This window comes from Furipterus horrens, unplaced genomic scaffold, assembly GCF_987537825.1.
Source record: "Furipterus horrens unplaced genomic scaffold, mFurHor1.1.pri manual_scaffold_1, whole genome shotgun sequence".
NCBI lineage: Eukaryota > Metazoa > Chordata > Mammalia > Chiroptera > Furipteridae > Furipterus > Furipterus horrens.
The window spans coordinates 173,009,993-173,025,331 of NW_028327171.1; the positions used below are offsets into that span (position 1 = coordinate 173,009,993).

The 15,339-nt window shown below is 39.2% G+C and overlaps 1 protein-coding gene across 3 annotated transcripts in view; it reads right to left on the minus strand.

Annotated features, from left to right (window-relative positions):
• The window catches only part of CCDC141 (coiled-coil domain containing 141), a 165,052-nt gene that overhangs the window by 112,523 nt on the left and 37,190 nt on the right, over positions 1-15,339 (minus strand). For all 3 annotated transcript variants that reach the window (XM_090281222.1, XM_090281213.1, XM_090281206.1), the window contains exon 5: positions 6,452-6,705. In XM_090281222.1, the coding sequence (XP_090137348.1) occupies positions 6,452-6,705 (254 nt within the window). The remainder of the gene's footprint in view (positions 1-6,451; positions 6,706-15,339) is intronic.

Here is a 15,339-nt window from a genome sequence, read left to right on the forward strand (position 1 = left end):
TTCTGGACAGACCTCGTACACATACACACACATGCATGTGTATATGTGCAAAGTTTTATAGCTGCCCACCAGGTACAAGATTGGTGCCCCGAGCCTGTGTTTATATGTGTTATCTCTGGTATCATTTTAATTACCTATTAACAAAAAATATGATTACATATGGTTACATAATTATTGTATACATGATATAAACCCTTCCAAATGTGAATTCTATTACTTCTCTTTCCCCCACAAAGATGTATATCTTATAAGTATATGTGATCTGGGTGGTAAAAAGAGAGATTATCTGCCGTCATGTCTTACTTACTACTCCTCAATGTCCTTGACATCGTCATGTACAAAGAGACCATGAATAACTTAGTTTTAATTTATCTGTTTGTCTCACTTATGCCTGATTGGAGCAATTGAGAAAAATCACATTCATAAATCTTCTTGCCAAGATAATTAATTATGCACAAAATACTCCAAGCTGCTTCTGATTTTCATTAACGAAGCAGCAGATTATCTGCAAAATACGATGCTGCTGGAGTTGAAAAAAATGATCAGCGGCTCCATTTTAAATGTAAAACAAGTGCACATTTTACATCTGAAAAACTAATACAGAAAGAATATTCTATGGTTATGTTTATCAGACTGTTATATCTCAATTAAGATTAAAAAGTATGTGGTTTTCATTTTTTTTTTTTTTCCTCTGATTGTTGTAATTCTTAAGTTGTCATTATCTGGTCATTCCATTTTTTTCAAAGTAGAATTAGCTAAACTATTATAGTTCAAAAGCATTAGGCCATAATAACTCAGACACAGATAAACACTAAATGCATGTTTTAAATGGCCGTTATTAGGGAAGATGCATCAGCTATTCAGACAACCACATTATTATTCATCAGTAATCTTTGTTCTAATTTTCCACTTAGTTTTCCTTTTTCTTAAGTGTTTAAAATGGTTGACAAAACCAGTATTTCATTAATGTAAAGTTTGACAGCTCCTATGTTCCCTTAAAATAAGTACAGAACTGACAAAAAATACTTGCCCTCCAATGAAGTATGTGACTCTGTATCAGCTCACGGTTCCACAATGTTCTAGGATGATCAAGTAGGTCATATAGGAATGTGATAATCATAGAACCCGAATTATGAAGAGAGTCACTCCTAATTTGATGTCCCTGCTGCTATTCTTCACCATTGCATCATCAAAAAAGCTTTAGATCATTCAGCAAAACTAAAAACTTAGGTAAGATAATTATGCTTGTATTTACCTGGATTTTTAAATATTTCTTTGTTCACATAATTATAGAGGGAGGTACAAGTAGGGGAATATGTAATGTGTTAGACCTTCACTACCTTTTCAGACACGATGACAAAAACTGCTAATGATAATAGAGCAGTTACTATGTGCCAAGTAGCATTTGAAGCACTTGATGTAGAATAACTCACCAGATAAGCTAAACAACACTTTGAGGTAAATACCATTATATCTACATTTTACAAAAAACTGAGCCTCAGGGAGCTTAAATAATTGCTGTTACTCTGCTGGTAAGTGGTGGAACCAGAATTTGAACCCAGTCAACAATCTGACCCCAGGATCTTTGTTCTTACAAGCTCACAGGGACAACAGTTACCTTTATTATTGACTCCAGCTGCTGTCACTGGTGTTCGCAAGAGAAAATGTAACATGGGGTATTTTAAGATTAAGAGCTTACATTTTATATTTAAAGAAATTTTTAACCTATTTATTGAGCAATTTTATTAAAATTAATATTTATTGTTATCAGTATTATTAAATTATTTTAGTTCAAGATTGTTAGAAATGGAGTTTAAATGAAAACCTAATTCTTTTAACGACAAGTGCAGCCTCTGACAACTAGACAGTAAGAAGAAGCCTCAGCATGTATAACAGTAATGCTAAACCCATGGTAAAGAATATAGGTAATGAGAAAAAATATATATAAGTTGTAAGGCTTAACCAAAGAGAGGGAGGACAATGAAACTATTTATTAAGCACCTCTTAAAATGATAGGTATTGTGCTACATGTTTTACACATTATTTTATTTAATCCTTACAAACTCAGTGAGTTGTGTTATTATTCTCAACTTAAAAGTGAGATCCATTAAAATAATAATAAGATACCGCTACACATCTATCAGACTGGCCAAAGTCCAACACAGATAACAACAAATGCTGGTGAGGATGTGGAGCAATAGGAACTCTCATTCATTGCTGGCGGGAATGCAAAATGATACAGCCACTTTGGAAGATGATCTGACAGTTTCTTATAAACATACTTTGACCATATATGATTCAGTAATTGTGTTCCTTGGTATTTTCCCAAATGACTTAAAAACATATCCAGATAAAAACCTGCACATCGATGCCTGTGGCAGTTGTATCCATAATTGCCAAAGTCTGGAAAAAACCAAGATGTCCTTCAGTAAGTGAAGGGATAAGTAAACTGTGGAATATCCAGATAGTGGAATTATATTTAGGGCTAAAAAGAAATGAGCAATCAAGCCATGAAAAAGCATGGAGGAATCTTAAATGCATATTTCTTAGCAAAATACCCAAACTGAAAATGTTATATATTAGATTATTTCAATTACAAGACATTTTGGAAAACACAAAGCTATAGAGACAGTAAAGAAATGAGTGGTTGCCAAGGATTAGGGAGAGAGAGGGATGACTAGGCAGAGTACAGAGGATTCTTAGGGCAGTGCAATTATTCTGTGTAACAACGATGGTGGATATATGTCATTAGACATTTTTTCCAACCCAGAAAATACAGTATAACACCGAAAGCAAACCCTAACATACAGTACAGGCATTGGGTAATAAAGATGTGTCAGTGTAGGTTCATGGATGGTGACAAACACACCACTCTCATGCAGAATGTTGATAGTGGGGGAGATTGTGCATGTGCGGGGACGCAGGGTACGCTATACTTTCTGTTCAATTTTGCTGTGAATCTAAAACTATTCTGAAAAATAAAGTCTAGGTTAAAAAAAAAAGAAAAGCACCTCCCTCCAAACAGCACACATACCTCCCCAAAAAAATGAAGCCTCATCATGTCAGAAACCTTACTGTAGTTATTATAAAGACATTTGTCTGTTTCTGGGGTTGGCAAGGCCTCTAGATTTCACTTAGGCATGTGACTGGGTTACAATGTTCATTTTGAATCTTCACGTGACTTCCTTCCTTCCTTCACTACAGAGAACTCAGGTGGATGATTATTGCCATAGTCAAGGAGCAAAAAAGCAAAACTGCTATCTTATAAAGAAAATGATAAAACTTAACCATAGCTACCCCTTCCCTCTTGGGAAAATTGTTATGTGTTTGGGCAACCTCTTAGATGAGCATTTTCTCTGCAGAAAGGTGTCTGTGTTAATCTTGATAAGAAAAAGAGGCTGGGATTTAAAAGGGATACAGCAATCCCTCCTTCTCTGAGGGGGAGATGTTCTAAGACCCTCAGAGGATGCCTGAAACCATGGAGATATAGTGTTTTTTTTTCCTATACATACATACCTATGAAAAGCTTAATTCATAAATAAGGCACAGTAAGAGATTAACAACAGTAACAAAATAGAACAATTATAACAATATCCTGTAATAAAAGTTACATAGATATGGTCTCTCTCTCTCTCTCAAAATATTGTACTATACTCAACCTTCTTCTTGTGATGATATGAGGTGACAAAGGCCTTACTAAGTGGATAGCTTCCACCTCTTCACTGAGAGGAAGCATTCTATGGCATATCTGAATTGTCAGCATTACTGCTCTTGACAGAGAAGGAAAACTCTGATTCCAAAAAACCTCCGCTGCCTTGCGGCATACCTCTTCAGGGGAAAGGCTAAGGGAGTAAACCCCGACAGAAAATCCGGAGCCGGAGTCCCTAAGGCGGTTTGACGTTGTAGTCAACACCGGCAACTCCTGCGGCGCACCTGAAGCCAAGCTGTATTGACTCCGTCTTTCCCTTGGACCCTTCAGCTGCGAAGAGAGGGGGGGTCTGCTGCATGGGCAACAGCAGACCCTCCATATCACCCTGCCCAGGCTCTGTAGCTTCAGTTCCACTGGAGAGGACACTCCAGCGTCATCGCAAGATGTCGGTTCAACACGGGAGGAGACAGATACCGTGTCACTCCCGAGTTGGACTGCACAGCCATTCTCGGCGGTGCAGATAGACTCTTAAGAAGCTACACCATCGTCTCTCGAGACGGACGGCTGCCGACGACGACTGCTCTTGAGCTCTAGGGCCATCATTAAGTAAAATAAGGGTTATCTGAGCATAAGCACTGTGCTATTGTGAGTAGAGCTGATGACTCAGGCAACGACTAACTGAGTAACATCCAAGTAGTGTAGAAAGCATGGATATGCTGGACAAAGAGATGATTCACATCCAGGGTTGGATGGTATGGGTTCATCACGCTATACAGAATGGCATACAACTGACACTAGTGAATTTTTTATTTTTGGAATTTTCGATACAGTATTTTCAGACTGCAGTTGACCACGGGTAACAACTGAAACCGCAGAAAGTGAAACTGCAGGTAAGGGAGAGCTACCGTAAACTACTTGTACAATAAAGTAAGAGGGAGGAGTTTTCAGTGTTTTGGAATCACTAGAGGCCGGTGTTTGGGGTTATGAACTAAATGAAAAGAGATAAAATAAAGGCTTCTTTAAAGGGCACCAGATCAGAATTAGGAAAGAGAGAGAAACAGAATGCAACAAAGAGAGGCAGACCCATTTATGACAGGGAGGGTAAGTAACTTTGGAAGCAGCTGATGGATCAAGAGTTTTATAGATTGGCTCTTGTCCTAATTCCCTTTGTTATGCCAGAATCACAATAAGTGACTATTGCATTAGATAATAGTACTCTGGGTAATAAGCATGTGAAGGTGGGGTGGGGGGAAAGCTAAATTAGGGACGGGAGTTGGCAGCACAGTACAAAGGAAACAGGACAGTGGCTGGCAGTGGTCAACATGAAAGGGCTGAAAGCCGAGATGGCTTCAAAGTGTAGTGACTTGGAGAAGAAGGTGACAACTGGAGGTGTCTGCATTTAGGTCTCTGTTCCATGCTACCTCCACAGAGAGGCCTTCCCTGATTCCTTCTCTAATTAAGGGAGACCAACACAGATCAGAATTCATTGCCCCATCTGACTTTTATTATAGCACTTATTATTGCTCATTTGTTCACTATGTGTCCTTCTTATCACACTAGAACAGTGGTCCTCATCTAGGGTAATTTTGCCCCCAAGGGGGCACTTGCCAATGTCTGGAGACATTTTTGGTTATCATAGATGGAATACACTCTACTAGCATCTAGTGGGTAGATATCAGGGATGGTGCTCAACACCTGAAAATACACAGGAGAGCCTCCCAAAAGGAATTTCTGGCACCAAATGGCAACAGTGCCGTAACTGGGAAACTGTACTAGAAGGAAAATTCCTAGAGGAAAGAAAAGGACTGTGCCTTGTGTGCTATGCATCCCCACTATTACAACAGAACCTGTACATAGCAGGTACTCAGCATTAGTTGAAAGTTGGATCATTATTTAAGTCCTCATCTTTTCCAGCTTAAAATAAGAACCAGTTTCTCCTGGACTCATATTTGCTCCCAGCTGTATGTATGTCTCTCTGACTTGGATCAGAGCAATAATATAAAACATGTGAAGAGACCCATTTCCTACGCATCCAAACCAGGAGACCTCCTTCCACATAATTTCTCTCTGAAAATTTCTTCTACTTAATCTATATACAGATTTAAGCACGAGATTGATGCAGTTAGGTACATTGCAATAAACATCCCATCTATTAGAGTTGGGGGTTTGCAAAGTGAGTTCTGCCCACTCTTACCTTCAAGTGACAGGGACAAGGAATAAACGCTAGCATACTAACAACTGATTGGAGCTGTGCCTGCAGTCTGAGTCATGAGCTCTAATAAGCTTTCAAACACATCAGTCCTCCATCCCAAGCCCTCTAACCACTGAGCCCCCACTCATAGACCAAGGTTGTATTTCTTCATTGGTACCAGAGCATTTTTCTAAGAACATTATCTCGATTTTGCACTGATAAACTTTTTTGCTGACATTAGCAACAATCTAGTACAATTCAGCACCATCACACCCCTCCAACTTTCAAGAAAATCGAAGTCACCATTTCAGAATTTCAAAGAAAAATACCATAAAGCAGTGACCTGGAAGGAAGTGAGAAAGAGAATCCAACAACAGTTAATTCAAAACTGCTTGTGGGTATGCCCCATTTATGAAATCAATGTTTTAATGAGAGGAAATAAAAGTATTTGTTCTTATATTACTTGCTTGGGAAAACAATGTGGTAGTTTGGATCCAAGAACAAAGAATTTGACCATGACAACTGAGAAACTCACTCAGGAAATAGCTATTCCACATAATAACAAAACTTCATTAGTTGAGGTCAGGACATATCAACGCCGTTTGGATTACCTGATTTTCTTGTTGGTCCCACTGACATATCTGCAGAACCTGACTCAGTTCTTGCCGCTGTTGCTTCAGGTACTTGTCTAGTTGCCGCCTCCTGTCTTGTAGAAGTTCAAGAAGACTGTCAATCTTCAGGCAGCTATTACGAGCTCCCTGCATCAACCCAGGATTTACATTAGGTCCATCACACTTGAATTTTTCTATGAAGTCAGTGAGTTGCTGACTTTTGTTTAAAAGGGCTAGAGATCGTTCTAAGAGTTCTAGAAGAAAATTAGAAAGAAAACAGAATAATGATATGAGCAAACTTTTATATAGTAATATTTGGATTCTTCATATTATTTAAAAAATATATAATCTTCATACTGAAATAAGGAAGTCAAATGTGTAAACATAAATGCCTAGAAGTAGTCAAATACCATAGAGTAACCATTACTATAGCACTACCTGCCTAATGATAGGATGCTGTGTTTAATGATAGCATAATTCAGTACAGGGAGTAAAAAGACTATGGGATTTTAACACTGGTTCAGGTGGCTTTTAGTGGTCTGATGCTGATTAAGGTACCTCCTCTCCTTGGAGTGTTCCATATTCTGGGGTGATTGACTAAAGCTGAGGTTTAAAGGTTAATACCTGTAGTGGACAAACAAACAAAAAAATATCAGTGAATGGTAGCCAAGGGCCCAGATGCCAAGGCCTGCGGTAAGGTGGGAAATGTGTAATCAGTCTAACAGTCAGCTGTCACCAGTTCTGACCAACTGTTGACATGAGAATACGTTATTGTTGACAGAGCTTCAATTTTTAAAAGAATTATAAATATAGATTTTTATGTGAAAACTTCTCATTTTAAATGTTTGTAATTTGTATTTTTTAATTAAAAATACTAAAGGATAAATAAAATATGCTTCTCTGCCAAATAGGCCACCAGTTTGTGCCCTCTGGAGTGAAGAGGATTATGGTTTGTGTAACATCTTGCAGAAATGGGAGTTTAAGCATAAAAGGAAAGGATCAACATGGGAGAAAGTATAAAAGGGGGAGTTGAAAACAGCACTTCGAGAAGCACTCACTCTTGGGGATTAACTGGAGGAGCAGCTAGACAGCTGTACACTCTCCACAAGCCAGAAAGAAGTCATCCATGACATGTCTTCTTTCCTAACCTCACCATTATTGAAACCTATCAATTTCACCCTGTTAACTCCTGCATCTGCCTACTTTTATCCATCCCCACCAAAAAAATCATCATCTGTTGCCTAAACTTGTACAGTACCTTTAAAAAAAAAATGCTTTATTGTTTATGCTATTACAGTTGTCCCAATTTCTTTTCCTTTTTCCCCTCCACCCAGTGACCACCCTCCCTCCAGTTGTCCATCCCACTTAGTCCATGCCCATTGGTTGTGCATATAGTTCTTCTCAACATCTTCCTGTCTACTGCACTCCCTCCTACTATGCTTCTCAATTCCTGTATCATCTCCCTCCCCTTCCCTTCTTCCAGTTCCCCACTGACTTTCCCCCAAAATGTTCCCCATAATTCTTTTCCCACTCTCGTTGCCTACTTAGTTTGCCTTTGTTTCAATTCCCTAGCTTCTGTTGTTGGTTGCTGTGATAGTTTTTATTTTAATGTTCATAGTTTTGATCCTCTTTTCCTAAACAAGTCCCTTTAACATTTCATATAACAGTGGTTTGGATCTGATGACTCCTTCAGTTTTATTTTGTCCTGGAAGCACTTTCTCTGCCCTTCTATTCTGAATGACAGCTTTGCTGGGTAGAGTAATCGTGGTTGAAGGTTTTTGCTTTTCATTACTTCAAATATTTCTTGCCAGTCCCTTCTTGCCTGCAGGGTTTCTTTTGAGAAATCAGCTGATAGTCTTATTGGGACCCCTTTGTACATAATTCTCTTCTTCTCTCTTGCTGCTTTTAAGAATCTCTCTTTATCCTTAATATTTGACATTTCGATTATAATGTGTCTTGTGGTTCTGCCTGGGTCCAGTTTTTTTGGAACTCTCTGTGCTTCCTGGACCTGTAAGTCTATTCCTTCCCCAAGTTAAGGAAGTGCTGCTTCATTATTTTTTCACATAATTTTTCAATTTCTAGTTCTTCTTTTTCACCTTCTGGCAGCCCTATGATTCAGCTGTTGGCTCACTTATAGCTGTCCGATAAGTTTCTGAGCCTCTCCGGATATTCCTCACTTCTCACTTCCTCTTTCTGCACTGGTTAACTGTTCCTTCCCTATGTTCCGATTTGTTGATTTGATCCCTGGTTTTCTTGCCCTCACCACTTGTTTTGTATGTGTTTTTTTTTTTGTTCATTTCAGCAGGACTAGCCTTCATTCCTTCCCTGTCTTGTTTAAGATCTGCTGTTAGGACTGTAAGCATTTTTATAACCAAAGCTCTGAACTGTGCCTCAGAAAGATTTCCTATCTGCTGAGCTGTTAGATTAGATATTTGCTGTCTGGTCAGCTGCATCACAGGGATCTCTATCATGATCTGTGCCATCCTGACCATTTTGTGTTTACCTTTGCTTCCTGGGCAGGGCTGTCACACCTCCTACACTATAGGGGGTGGAGTCCCATGCACTCATCACAACGAGCAACCCGTCTTACCACGCTGTGGTGTTTCCTGCCAGGGTGAGGGTCCAAGACGGATTCCTGCTGTTCACTCTCCGCTGAGAGACCGGGAGCCTCCTCTTCCATCCCCAACCCCTCCAGGCCTCACAGTCCAAGGCAATGGAGGTCTGCCTCCCCCGGCTTGGGAATCGCAAGGTGATGGGTCTGGTCTGCAGCTGGGGGTGCTCCCCAGGCGCGTCTCGCCTCCCCTTAAATATGGGTGTCTGTGCTTACCGCTGTCCTGCCTACATCACCGCTGCAGCCGCCACCAGTGCAATTTGACTTCTCTGCCCCGGCTTTGCCCCTCCTACCTCTCCTGACGAGCACCACTTCTTCATAACTCCATATGTTGGACTTCCATTTATTTTCTGGAACTTCTGGTTATTTCTGGTTTTGCGGTAGTTGTATTCCTTCTTAGTTATGGAGGGAGACAGAGTGTGTCAATCTAGGCCTCCATCTTGGCTGGAAGTCTCCTGTGTTTTTTTGCTTCTCTGTCCCAGGGAGAGCTATCGCTCCTACTATATTGTAAGGGGCAGAGCCTTAGGCATTTGTCAGTAACTGGCAACCCATTTCACCACGTAGTGGCGCTGTATGCGGGGGAGGGGTCTGAGAAGGAACAATGCCGCTTGCCCAGCACTTGCCCCTTTTCCAGGCACTTCTCCCACTTTCACACCAGACTGGCGCCCCTCTAGATGCTGTCCCGGCTGTTGTTCCCAGAGTGGGTGGGTCTGCAGATGTTCTAGGTCCATGGGGGCCCCCCAAACAAGCGGACTGTGCTGAGAGACTGGCAGTTTCTGCCTCCGTCCCAACCCCCACTGGTCTGCACAGTCAAAAGCAACGAGGCTTGATTTTCCCCAGTGCTGGGACAGTGAGTTGCGAGGTCTGGTGAGGAGCTGGGAATGCTTCCCAGGTGTCCCTCCTGACTTTTTAGAATGTGTAACTGTGCTTTCTGCCAGTCTGCCAGCCTGCCACTGCCGCCACCACCGCCGCCGCCACCACCACACTGTGTCCTCTCTGTCCCGGCTCCACCCCTCCTACCAGTCTGGATGAGTATTTCTTCTTTATATCGTTGCTTGCTGGACTTCCATGCACTTTGATTTTCTGGAACTTATGGTTGTTTCTAGTTTTGAGGTAGTTGTATTCCTTCTTAGTTGTGGAGGGAAACACAGCATGTCTGTCTGTGCCTCTGTCTTGGCCAGGAGTTCGTACCGTGCCTCTTAATTATATCCCCTCTCCAACACATTCATCCATTCTCAATATATTAGCCAGAGAGATTGTTTCTAAATACACTGTCACACACACACAATGGTTTCCCATTGCGTTAGATTTTACATGTCTTGCATGGTCTGGTCTCTCTCGTACCTTTCAGATTGTTTCAATCTCTCTACCCTTTATCTCTATCTTCTTTCGCTGCCTCACACATGCTATTCTTTTCCTGCCCCTGGACATTTCACTGTGTCCTGTGGCAGGGACACCATTCTCCTCAACCCCTGTCTTCTCCACCTTCATACCATTCATATCTGAAATCTTGGTCAATTGTCAGTTCTTCAAAGGACAAATAAGACAATTAAATACTCCTATTCCGATTCTCAGAGAACAATGTTCCTGTCATTCACAGCTCTTCTCATGGCTACAGTTTTACATTTATGGGTTGGGTTAGTTCACTAATCTCTGTCTTTGCGACTAGGCTCCAATGTAATACAAGACAGGGACCACGACTGTATCCCCAGCACTTAGCATAGTGACTGGCACAGGAAAGATGTCCAACTTTTGTAGAATGCTTGAATGAGACCAAATGTATTAAAAGAGGGGGAGAATTAGGAGAACTGTAGATGATGGAGATCAACAGTCCTCCAGAGATGTAAAAAAGACATTGAAAAGATTCAGAGTTTTATGATGGTAAGTGATAGAAACAGAAGCCAAGATATCAGGTGATGAAGTAAACAAGACAGGAAATTTTTGAGACTTTTGCTCTTAGAAAAAAAAGATAGAAAATCAGCTTTTCCTTTTCAGGATGAAAACTGTGAAGAACAGGAAGAGGGTAAGTGCGTTGCCAAACATTACACCACAAAAAATGCACTAAACCACATCCACTATACTGTGACATTTTGCTTTAGCATCCTGAAAGTTGGCAGTAAACTGCGCAGCAATGATTAGGCTGCAGTAGCTGCACGAGCTGTCTCTTTTGACTGGCAGCTGGAGAGCTGGAAGAGAGAACGAGATAAGTGAAGACACTGTAAAGAGACACCTTGAGATGAAAAGGAAAGAAATTGAAGTGTTTATGCCAGATGACCTAAATCTGTCTAATAAGGTAATATATGGTGTTATCTGCTCAGAATGAGAAAGGTGTGATTATGTGCACTGGGCAATTCGATTGACAGTCAGCAATGCAAGAAACAAATGATAAAAACTACCACAGACTTGAATGAGGACAGAGGATGGGATTATTCAAATAGAATAGGGAAAGTCAGAGAAAACATTAAAATTAGGGTGAATCACTTATACAAGGAAATGGAATTGCATGTAAACAACACAAGAGGGAAAGGGCGGAAAAAGCCTATCTGCCTAGAACAACTCCTTATGCGGAAGTAAAAGAAATAACTGCAGAAACAAGGCGAAGGCAGGTTACAGAGTCCTTGCCTATCAAACCAAAGAGTTTTAATTTGTATAATCTTAATATAATAATCAGCATGACTATGTATATAACATACCACACATGTGCACAGAAAGCATGGGCAGGTGGCAGGGTTTCCATATAGTATTTCCTCTCTTGCTTCCCATAACTAGCTCTTACACACTAGACTTCAAATGAGAAAAGGAAGCACAACTTTAAGTGCTTGAGAAGTGACAGTGGAATAAGCCAAAAATACATAGAATTAGCCAAAATTTCCATTTGTAATCTTTTTCTGGTTTCTCTTTCAGCTTGGCCAAAACAGTGTAACCACTACCACAGTTGTAAAATGTACTCAGGCTAAAATCAGTCTCTTACTGATATCGGGATGGTCACTAAAGTGGCTAAATTGTTCCCTTGGTTCCCTTTGTCAGTTTCTTACATTTTACTTTTATAGTGTTTATGTCTTTCTGGCTATTTATTCCTTCAGTTGATCATACAAAGTGCTGTATTTTTTTGCAAAGCTAACTATCACAACTTTCAAGAAGCACAAAATCTCTACAGTGCATTTATTTTAAAGATTGTATTTTTTGTTTTCTAACATGAATAAATTTTATTTTGTAAGTATTAATAGAAATATGATGCTGAAGAAATACACGGGTCTTATTATTTATGCAGTATATTTAATCTAGGATCAGAATTCTTAAGAGCCACAAACTGAAGAAGACAACAAATGATGAACATCCATATTAGTTATTGGAACAGAGCTGCAATTAGATCCCTGAGTAACATTACATGTTCTAAAATTACTTGAAGACTACATCATTCAAACACAATTTCAGGCCATTTTTAAAAAGTAGAATAGAGAAAGTTTTTTTCCAGTTTATTTAAAGCCAGTGTATTTCATCAAATCCAGTTCCTTATTTATAAAACTGCTTTTGAAGAGTTGGGCTAACCCTCCTGAAAAAATCATTTTTAAAGACTTTTATGAAAAGCTATTCTTAAATTTCTTTATTGTATTTTTTCCATGACCACTTATCCCCCTTATACCTCCTCTCTCCCCACCCCCTACAATCACCACACTGATGTCCATGTCCATGAGTCCTTTTTCCTTTTAGCTCGATCCCTCCACCCCTTAATGTGCCCCCCCATATCTGTCAACCTGCTCTCTATGAGTCTTGTTAGTTCAGTTTGTTCATTAGATTCCACATATGAATGCAATTATGTGGTATTTGTCTTTCTCTAACTGGCTTACTTCACTTAGCATTATGTTCTCCAAGTCAATCCATGCTGTGGAAAAGGGTAAAAATATCTTCTTCCTTCGTCCTTCCTTCCTTCTTCCTTCTTCTCCTTCTCTTTTCTCTTCTCCTTCTTTTTACTACTTGGCCATAAAGATTCCTTTTTTTGCATTTACAAAACCCTACTTACTGACATAAGACCTTGTAATATGAGGCTAGTAGATATTTAATAAATAAATTTTAATTGTTTTGATTGTCATATCTAAAAAAGTAGTAAAGTATATTTTAAACTAATATCTATACAGTTTGCCATAATTATTAAGCATAAATAGAAAATTCAAGATGGATAAATGAGCAATGTACCCAAGTTAAATGAATTTAGAGCTTGCTAAATGATTTTTCCAAATGAGTATTTTCAAAAAAGTACCCAGGTCACAGACTTAGCATTAAGATCATGGATGATGTTTCTTCCTAATACATTTAAAAATATTTCCAATGCTCCTCCGTGGAATAGTGTTTCTTAATCTCACTCAATGAGCATTTTCAAATATACACGAAAGGAAAGAGAATAGTATAATAGGTCCCAAATGAACCCATATCTCAGCTACATTTAAGATGTATATATAACATCTAAAAGTAAGGAAGTAATAATGTGATTGTTCCTGTGAGGAAGCTTCTTATATATTATGTTTATTTCAAGAAGGCAGTTGAAAATCTGGAGGGTGCAACTGTGATCCTTCAGCATTCAGAATCAATTTTTTTCGCCTTGATGTCTCCATAGTACCATGTTTATTACTCAAGTTTCCAGCATTCTGTCTTATCTTACATTGTAATTAAATACAAATAACACTCAATAGCATACTTTGGAATGGGTACTATTCTAGGTCCTGGGGATGCAGAGATGCACTAATCCCTGCCCTCCAGACTCTCACAATTTGGTAATAGAGACAAATTAAGAAATAAATGGTTACTGAGCAGTGTGCTGGGTGACAATAGTGTGGAGAGCGCAAAAGCACGGAAGGCACTCAAAGGTACATGTGTACATGCCCCACCAAATTGCAGGCTTCCTGACACACGACTCTGGGTTTCTCTCTTGGCATGGGTTCAAAATATATTGTTTAGTTATGTGCTGTGGAAATGGGGGCAACAAGGCTGGTAAGTGGTCTTGAAACTATGCTTACTGGAAAACACTTGAACTAACGAGGCACGTTTCATTCACAGAAGAGAAGGCTGGAGATGGCAGATTAGTCTTCTACTATTTGAAGGATTGTCATGTGAAAGAGAAAACAAACTTACTCTGGAACATTCCAAAGGGCAGAAACATCAATCTATGCATTCTGGTTCTGACTGCCACAATGTTAAGAATAGGTTTCTAACATAAAAAACAGCCTTAGCATTCGTGAATAAGGAAAAAGCATAGGTAATGCTAATTGAAATAAAATGAATATGAGAGATAAGTTTGATTATGGATTTTACAGTTACATTATTAACCTTTGTCATCCTAACATTCTCATTTTGTGCTACTCACTGATTAACATTTCAGAACCTTAATAGGATTGCTAGTTGCATTAATAGGTATATTTTTATTGAAATATAATTGGTTATAATAAGTTTCAGTTACACATCATAGGGATTCAATATTTATATAATCATAAAATTATCATCACATTAAGTCTAGTTACCATTTGTTAACCATTATTATAATATGATCGGCTATATTCCCTAAGCTGTACATTTATCTAAGCCCAGCTATGGAAGCAACCCAAGTGTCTATCAATATATGAACAGATAAAAAAGCTGTGGTATGTATATATAATAGAGTACTATCCGTCCATAAAAAAGAATGAAATTTTGCCATTTGCTAGAAGGGGCATGGGCTGGGGTGGGAGAACTAGGTAAAGGGGATTAAGAGGTATAACTTTCCAGTTATAAAATAAATAAGTTATAGGTGTATTTTATTTCCTTAAATTTAAAAATGATAAATATTGCTATGGTCAAAATGTTTGTGTTCCCTTAAAATTCACATGTTGGAATCTTAATGCCCCAGGTGATGGTATTAGGAGGTGGGGTCTTTGGAAGGTGATGAGGCTTTGGGAGAGTGGAGGCTTCACGAATAGGATCCATTCTCTTATTAAAAAGAGGCCTCATAGAGCTTCCAATCCCTTTCCCCCAGTAATGATATGATAAATCTGCATCCTGGAAGAGGGCCCTCATCCGACCAGGCTGTCACCCTCACCTCAGACTCCTAGCCTCCAGAACTGTGAGAAATAAATATCTATCATTTATAAGTCACCAAGTCTCTGGTATTTTGTTATAACACTCTGAACAGACTAAGTCAGATATGAAATCCTTAACTGAAAATCAGAATTCTGTCCTTGAATATGCATTTTAAACCAGCTAATCTTAATCATATCCCACTGAATTACTTGTTAAACAAATTTCATCT